This window comes from Sciurus carolinensis, chromosome 3 (assembly GCF_902686445.1).
Source record: "Sciurus carolinensis chromosome 3, mSciCar1.2, whole genome shotgun sequence".
Lineage (NCBI taxonomy): Eukaryota > Metazoa > Chordata > Mammalia > Rodentia > Sciuridae > Sciurus > Sciurus carolinensis.
The window spans coordinates 164,047,983-164,056,741 of NC_062215.1; the positions used below are offsets into that span (position 1 = coordinate 164,047,983).

At 53.0% G+C, this 8,759-nt stretch overlaps 1 protein-coding gene across 1 annotated transcript; it reads left to right on the forward strand.

Annotated features, from left to right (window-relative positions):
- Window positions 1-1,784: 1,784 nt before the first annotated feature.
- Catip (ciliogenesis associated TTC17 interacting protein) lies at window positions 1,785-8,122 on the forward strand. Its single transcript, XM_047546163.1, has 10 exons — window positions 1,785-1,921; window positions 2,079-2,162; window positions 2,373-2,573; window positions 2,897-2,952; window positions 3,625-3,711; window positions 3,896-4,063; window positions 5,339-5,463; window positions 6,869-6,945; window positions 7,266-7,354; window positions 7,571-8,122. The coding sequence occupies exons 1-10, from the start codon at window positions 1,897-1,899 to the stop codon at window positions 7,820-7,822; spliced, it is 1,164 nt and encodes a 387-aa protein (XP_047402119.1). The 5' UTR covers window positions 1,785-1,896; the 3' UTR covers window positions 7,823-8,122.
- The last annotated feature ends 637 nt before the right edge of the window (window positions 8,123-8,759 follow it).

The following is an 8,759-nucleotide window of genomic DNA, read 5'->3' on the forward strand; positions in this document are numbered from 1 at the left end:
CCTGCCTCAGCCTCCCCCAGTCTCTGGGATTACAGGTATGTACCATCACAGCAGGCCCTACTTTTTTCTTTCTTTCTTTTTTTTTTTTTTTTTTTTTTTTTTTTCGGTACTGGGGAATCGAACTCAGGGCCTTGTGCTTGCGAGGCAAGCACTCTACCAGTTGAGCTATCTCCCCAGCCCTTACTTTTTTCTTTTTGAACAGTCTTGTTAAATTGCCCAGGACAGGTGGGGTGGTACCCCACCTATAATCTCAGCAGCTTGGGAGGCTGAGGCAGGAAAATGGCAAGTTTAAATACAGTCTCAGCAACTTAGTGAGGCCCTAAGCAACTTAAGTGAGACCCTTTCTCAAAATAAAAAATGAAAAGAGCTGGGGATGTGGGTTCCATCCTCAGTACAAAACAAACAAACTAAAACCCATAAAATAAATTACCCAGGCTTGCCTTAAACTTGCCTCAGTCTCCTTTTGCCTTAGTCTCCTTCCCAGTTGCTGGGATCACAGGTATATTCCACCCTGTCCAGCTTTTTTTAATCTTCTAATTTTGTGTCCTATTACAATCCCAGTAAGACTTTAAATGAAATTCCAAGTGTAAATCAATTATTCAACTGAACTATATTTTTTTTTATTTTTTTTTTTTTATTTATTTATTTTTGCAGTACTGGGGACTGAACCCAGGGCACTCTACTCTGCTCCCTGTTGTGTTTTGTTTTTGTGATACAGGGAATTGAACCCAGGGTGCGTGCATGCTAGGTAAGCACTCTTTCACGGAGCTATATCCCCAATCCCCCCAGCCCCTTTTCTTATGTTTTGTTTTGAGACAGAGTATTGGTAATTTGGCCAAGCTGTCTTTGAACTTGCCATCCTCCTACCTCAGCCTCCTGATTCACTGCGATTACAGGCATGCTCCACTGCTCCTAGCAGGATCTCCTTTTAACAGCCACTGTAATTCCAGTGATTGGAGAAGCTGAGGCAGGAGGATGGAAAGTTCAAGGCCAGCTGCAGCAAGTTAATTTTTGTCTCGAAATTAAGAGACGCCCGGTCTTGAAATTAAAATAAAGAGGGTTGGAGATGCAGCTAAGAGGTAGAGCATCCATGGATTCAATCCCCAGTACCAAAGAAAAAGGAAGAAAGGCAAAAAGAAAAAAAATCATAGTTTAGCAATGCAGTCTTCTGTAGAGTATCATTGTTCCTCCTCATGATCCGGGGGCTGACTGGGAACTGGGTTCGCTGCGGACTGCCCAGCATCCAGAGGGGATCTTCTGGCATGTCGCTAGTCCAGGAAATCACATTCAAAATTCAAACAATGGTTTCTACTGAAAATGGTTTCACCCTGTCTATGTAAAGTCATGGAGGCCCACACCTGTAAACCCAGTGGCCCAGCAGGCTTAGACAGGAGGATCACAAGTTCAAAGTCAGCCTCAGAAATTCAGCGAGCACCTGTGGGAGGGCGGGGAAGTGGCTGGGGATGTGGCTCAGTGGTTAAGTGCCCCTGGGTCTAATCCCTGGTACAAAAACAAACAAACAAACAAAAAACCCTGAGGCATCTGAAATTGGGGCCATTAGGACTACAACTTGCAGAGATATTCACACGACATGGAATTGGATTCTGTGATTGTGAGACTATGCCGCGTCCTGGGCCACAACTTCTAAGGTCCTTTTAATGATCCATTTCTTCCCCTGCTGCACAAAGCTTCAGGTTTAGGCTGAGCACCAGAACGTCAAATGCTCCCCCTGCTGGACAAAGCTTCAGGCTTGGGCTGAGCACCAGAACCTGCCGTGGTCAGACTTCCTCCGAGGTCAAGATGTAGGGAAGGGGATTAATGGCCCTTTAAGAGGCGGTAGCTAGCTTCCGGTTGCCATGGAGACAACTGGATACAGACCGGCTGGCAGCAGACAGCATGTCTTCCAAAGTTCACTCCGCAGGTGGGAAGAGGGTGGGGGCTCTTCTCCCTTACAACCCCCTCCAGGGTTGTTCTGTGGATCCAGCTATCCGGGCGGGGGGCCAGGGCTGGGGTACCCCCGCCCCTGCCCTTCTCTCCAGGGCTTTGCCATCTTCGTCTCTCCCTCTGCCGCCCCAAAGGCAAGGACTACCAGCCCTCCGGCCAGGAGCGTGTGCCACTCCCAGAGGCCAACGCGGAAGCCATCGACTTCCTTAACTCCCTCCGTGAGCCCAGGGACACAAGTCTGGGGAGGAGGCAAGAGGGCTGGCGGGAACTGGTCCCCACCTCTCAGCTCCGTTCTCCTAGGCACAAGGCCTACTTGTGGATATTGGAGGATGCGGGGGGAATGGGGTCTTCAGCCCTGACCCCTGCCGAGCCAGGGAGGGAGGCCTGGAGCAGGGGCTTATCAGTCCCCACCCACCGCCCCACCCCAGAGCCTGAGGAGCTGCAAACGCTGTTCTTCTCTGAGACTCTGGCCATGGTCTCCGACACCGGGGAGCCTCGGGGAGAACTGACCATCGAGGTGCAGAGAGGGAAGTACAGGGACGAACTGAGCATCATGACCCAATGCATCCTCGTGCACGCCTTTAGCCACGGCCTCCTGGATAAAACCATCTGTGGAAACTCGCTCCTGGGTAGAGTTCCTACTGATGACCGCGTCACCACAGGCTTCCTCCTCCACCACCCCTTCCATTCCCAGTATTCAGGACCTACCCCTTGACCTGCCTTGGGACCAGGATGAGACATGGGGGAGGGGGCACAGGACTGTTATTCACAGACAAACCCAGGACAAGGGGGGCACTGATCCACCCCATTGTTGTTCTGTGGCCACATCACACTTAGTTCTCCCAGGCTCCCTGCTGTCAGAGACCATGGCCACCTAGTTCAGTCTGGGCCACCTTCCTTCCATCTTGGACCCATGTCTCCTGTAACATTAGGGTCTGTCCCTGCACCCCAGGCTATCTCTCCGGGAATTTGGAGACCATGGAACAACAAAGTCGTGAGTTCATCAAGGTACTTCCTAGGTTCCCTGCCATGCCCCTGATCCAGGATGAGAGAACAGAGAATCCGAGGGAAGGAGGGAGGGGATCCAGTGGAATATCACCCCTGCTGTCTCCCTCTTCCTCTGACACCCCCACCACACACAACTTGAAAGTCCATCCATCCCGGGTGCCGATGTCAGTGGTGGTGGCTGCTGTTTGTGTCCTCCTGATGCACAAACTGAACCCGGTTCCACTCATTCCTCCTCTAGCCTGGGAAACCAGCATCTCCCTGAGGGCCATGGGGGCTGGCCTTTCCCAGGGCCCAGCTGTTCCCTAGGACCTACCACCATTTGGCCTCGGAACCCTCTGGCTCTGTGCTCCTCATCCCCAGCCTCGCCACTTCACTAACTGCTGGAACATGGTCACGAGTGTCTACACAGTGGAAACAACTCATACCTAGAACATTTCCAGAGTCCGTTTCCATCTTTTAAACCTGTGTTCTGAGGTGCCCTGATTTTCGCTTGTATTACACCATAATATGGCTCCTATTCATCAGCTTTACTATATGGAAGGCTTTTTGGATTGGTTGTATTTTAAATCAAAACCTTTAAGTCTCGGTTTTCCCATTTATAAAGGAGAATAGACAGGTGACCTCTGGGGACCAAGGAGTCCCTGATTCTCTACTACATGTTCTGGCTCTTAGTTCCTTATCCTCCCCATGGAACACAAGATGAGTTTACTGAAGCAGAGTGACCAGCTGGTCATGAACAGAAGCATCAAGGAGGGTGAGGTAAGGGTGAAGCCAAGTGGGAACTACCCTTCACCTCCCCCTCAGAACCACAAGCAGGGAGCCAGTTGCACGAGGCCAGGGGCTAGACAGAGGACTCCCTAAGGACCCACACCCCACACCTGTTGGCCCTCTCTCCCAGCCCCTTCCTGGCTGGAGGTCTCTGACCCAAATCTGTCCTGAACAGGAAGTGAAGACTGGTGTGTCTTTCTTCCCCTGGCACTCGATTACTGGCTTCATCTCCGAGGCTGCCAACCTGGTGCTGTTGAGGGTGATGGCCCTGCGGCGGATGGTGCCCCAAAATGCCCGCTTCCTGGCCTTGGACACTGAGGGCAAACTCTGCTATTCCACCTATGTGAGGGCAAGGGGTTTGGCCTGGGTACAAACTGGAAGGGACATGAGGGATCCTGGGCTTGGGTAGAGGATAACTGTGGAGTGGAAGAGGGAGTTGGGGTGGGGATAAATCAGGAGGTTGGGAATGAGACATTTGAGGGCAAGAGAAAGCAAGAACTAAGGTCAGGTGTGGTGGCGCACGCCTATAATCCCAGTGACTAGAGAGGCTGGGGCAGGAGGATCACAAGTTCAAAGCCAGCCTCAGCAACTTAGTGAGCAAGACCCTGTACCAAAATAAAAAATAAAAAGGGCTGGGAGTGTAGCTTAACAGTAAAGCACCAGGGTTCAAATCCCTGGTACCAAAAAACAAACCAACCTAAACACTGTATCAGATCATCAAGAGCAGGGCAGGCGAAATGAGTGCAAGGGTCCAAACCGTGGGGGCTGCAGTGAAGCAACTTTTTTGCATAAAAGTCAGTCTGCAGAGGCAGCTTTAAAAGGTCATCATCCGGGGCCTCACACATGCTAGACAAGCACTCCACTCCCCACCCAACCCAAGCTACATCATTTTTTAACTTTGGGAAATGCAGTTTCTCCAACTTACTTAAATATTAAATGAGTGTTCTTTTCTTCTTTTATTTTGGCTAAAATTTCGTAATATACCAGGGACTTCCAGCACTACATGCTTTTAAAGCTGAGCCTCTGAACACACAGTTCCAGTAAGACGTTTTGGGGGTCAATCTGTCTGTCTTTGGCTGACTCCTAGGTTACATTCTGTCTTGTCCACCACAAACAACAAACAAGCTCATGCCACTTCTCCCCATTTCTTTGAGGCACCTGTTTAACATTAGCTCTCTTCTCTCCCTGGCAGCTGCTCTGTGGGTTGGGTTTTAACTACGACAGGGCAGGCTGCCAGCAGCAGCGTGGCTTGAGGCCGTCAGAACTCAGTCCAGTCTCACTGCTCACAGCCTTGCTACCTCCCCAACAGGCCCCAACAGCCTGCATCTCCTCCACGCCTCCCCATACTGACCCTCATCCCGACAACAGAATCTGCCAACCTCAACACTTGGCCATTAAGATGGCATGGCAGGGGGCAGGGAGCTGGTCTCTAGGAGAGGCCCCAACTCAGCTGGGGGTTACAATCCAATCTTGTGGCAGCTGAGGGTCTGGACAGCCAAGAGTTGCTAATGGGTGAACGAGAAGAAAAGATAGGAGGAGGAGGAAGGGTCAGGCTGAGATGGGGGCGGCCCTGGAGGGCGTCCACCTCACCGCCCTCCCTTCACTTTGGCTGCCGCAGCAAGCCCTGGGCTTCCAGACGATCCAGGTGGGCCCCCAGCAGTCCGAAGTGTTCATCCTGGAGCACACGGTGCACGCCAGCGAGGGCATCCCGATGTCCTGGCAGTTCTACATGCTCTCTGATGGGTGAGCCATTCTCGGGGGTGGATAGTGTCATCGACAAGCCTGGGTGCTCGATGATGCAGAAGGGGCATGGGTGGGGATGGGGCACAGGAGAGACTCGCTGTTCCTGGGGACACCAGCAGTAAGAGTTGTCATTGAGATCCGAGCCACCCTCCTTTACCCACACCATTCACCCTTTCTTCGTTCATCGGCTCCTCTCCAATGCTCACAGTGCCTCCCCAACCTGCCCACCAAAGACCTCTGACTGGCCAAGGAAGGAAATGCCAACCCGCAAAGCCTCAGGCATAGCTAAGGCAGTGGCCACAGCACTAGGGGAGTCTTGAGGACACCAGGGTTTGAACTGGACACTTGATTGAATCTATGGGCTAGCGCGGCACCCTTGGCATACCACCAAGTTGTCACCAGCAGAACACTGACGCCAAACCTGAGAAAATGCAGGTGGAGGAGACTAATTTCTTTCTTGGAATTTCAGATGTATTGATCTAGAAACTTCACTGGGGAAAAAGTAATCAACATTTTTGGCTTTCCTTAGTTCATAACTTTTAGTATATTTCTTTGTGTCATCTATGAAGGAGGAGGTGCCGTGATTGTGTGTATGTGTGTGTGTGTGTGTGTGTGTACACGCACATGCTTACACCTCTGAAGGTCTCAGTCCTTTTTTATTGAATTTTCTTTTTGTACCAGGAATTGAATCCAGGGGTGCTTACCTCTCTGCTACATCCCCAACCCTTTTTATTTTATTCTGGAGAAAGAGTCTCACTAAGTTGCCCAGGTTGACTTGAAACTTGCGATCCTCTTGCCTCAGCACCCGGAGTGGCTGCGATCACAGGTGCACGCACCACAGAGCTTGACTTATCTATTTACTTATTTTTTAAAAGCAGGAACCTGACTCTTCCAAGCTCTGTGCTATTATTTGGAACAGGAGACTCAATAAAAGATAAGAGAGGAGGCAGAATTAAACAGAAGCCCCCAGGTCCGTTCTCAAGGGGGCACTGGAGTTTCTCAGCCAGCTCAGGCTGCCATAACAAAGTGCCACAGAAACTTATTTCCTCACAGTGTGAAGGCTGAAGTCCAGGGCCACCATTCCAGAGGAGCTGGTTTCTGGTGGGGCTTCTCTTCCTGGTTTGTACATAGCTGCCTTCTGGCTGTGTCCTCAAGGGCCTTTCTTCTGTGCGAGGTGGATGGATAGAACTCTCCTGTGTCTCTTCCTGCTCTTAAGATGTCAATCCTATCTGATTAGTTCCCCCTAAAGACCTCATTTAACCATATGACCTCCCTAAAAGCCCTATCCCTAAATACGGTCACATTGGGGGTTAGAACTGCAACACACTCTGCTTAGCACCTGCAAGTCCCTAACAGGTGGTCTGGGAAGACTCACTCCCCCACTTTCTTCTATGCTTCATTCCAGGCACCTGGCTAAAAGAATCCAGGTGGGCTCCCCTGGGTGCTGCATCATCACCAAGATGCCCATCTTGAGGAAGGAGGGTGAGCACGGCCCAGGCCCGCGGCAGCTATGGGAGAGGGGAGGAGAAGGCGGGGCAATCTGGGGTCTGCAGGGTTTGCACAGCACACTCCACGTGGGATGGGACGGGCCTGGAATCCAATGGAGAAACTGTCCTCCTGCCCCTGACCCCAAGGCAGTTGGCCTGGGTCTCTTTTGCTAGGAACCCCTTCCAGCAACTCTGCCCCTGTGGGTAGAATCCTGAGGTTGGTCCTGAGCCTTCTACTTGACGGTTCTGCAATCCCCGCGGGTATCCGGAAGGTTCTGGGGTGGCGGTAAGCAGCCTTCCTCCCTCCCCATCCAGATGAGGCTGAGCCTCGGCCAGTGTTTGAGAAGAAACCCCTGGTGTGGGAGGAGGACGTGGAGCTCTACTCTAAGTTCCTGGAGCGGAAGGTTAGGAGCGCCAGCAGCAGTCTGGGGTCACCACACCCGCTGGGCCGTCGCTTCCCCCTTACCGATCTCCCCCTGCCTCCCTCCCTGTCCCTCGCCCAGCCTCCCCCACTGAAATGCACACCCCTGGGCCGGAAGGCCCCGCCCCAGGCCTCCGCCCAGCGGGTGGGAGGCTCCTGGTGCCCCGGGTCCCTGCTCAGGTTCAGGCCACCCCGCCAGGAGGAGCTGCGACTCAGCCACACCAGCTATCTGCGGCAGCACCCCGAGGCCCAGGCGCTCGTCTCTGACTTCCTGCTCTTTCTGCTGCTGCGCCAGCCCCAGGACGTGGTCACCTTCGCCGCCGAGTACTTCGGCCCTTTCGGGGCCAACACGTCGCCGTCACCCCCCTTGCGCTCCTCCCACCGACCCAGCCCTTTCCGCTCGCTGGACCCGGGGGACAGCGCTGACTCGGTGGCGGGCGGGGCGGACTAGGCTGGCTGGGGCCCAGGAGGAAGCGGGGGCGTCGGGGCTGAGCCCCGCGGGGGCGCCGGCGGGTCACGCCACTGGCGCTGGCGAGCGCGCTGGCCGGGCTGCGGCTTTTGTGGGAATAAACGGGGCGCTCCCTCGGCTCTGTTGTGCCAGCGGGAATTCTCCTTGGCCAGCGCCTGGTACCTTTGACTTCGTGTGTGGAGCGAGTTTGTCTTTCTTCCCAGATGCTATTTTCATTATTATCCCCATTTCGCAGATAAGAAAATTGAGGCCTAGTAGCTCTTAGAGTTGGCGCGTGACGCAGGATTGAACCTGGACTTGAGAGGCCATACTCTGGGTCACTAGGTTGTGGGCATGGAGAGGCGGGGCTCCTTGGCACTCAGAATTATTACCGATCCCTCTCAGCACAATCGCCTGCGCCCCAGCAAAAATAACGACCCAGGAGGGTAAGGCAGAAACGTGGAACACCCCCGGCCTTGCTCTGCTCCTTCATGCTCCATCTTCTCCACGTTCCCACTGACACACAGGAGCGGTGGGGGATCCCCAGACACTGGCTTTCGGAGAAAAATGAACGGACAGCGAATCCACCTCCTTCAGGCTCCTGGCTTAATGTCAGTTCTGTCCACTGACTTGTACCAGCCGGTGCTGGCTGTGGGCTCAGTAGCAATAGCAGGAAAGCTCCCGGGAGCTCTGGTAATGGCATGCAGGCTCCATCCTCCAACCATACGTCCATGGAATCTGCTGCTATGAGATGAGGGGCACCTGAGAAGCTCTGGACTCCAATACGAGTCCACAGCTACAATGTCGTGTCCGTGACCCGGGTATGGCCCAAGATGACTTCATGGACACCTATCACTTGAGTTGAGCCTTGCAGAATTTTTTAAAAATATCTTTTATTGTTTCCCTCCCTTATTTAAAAAGAAAGAAAGAAAGAAAAGAA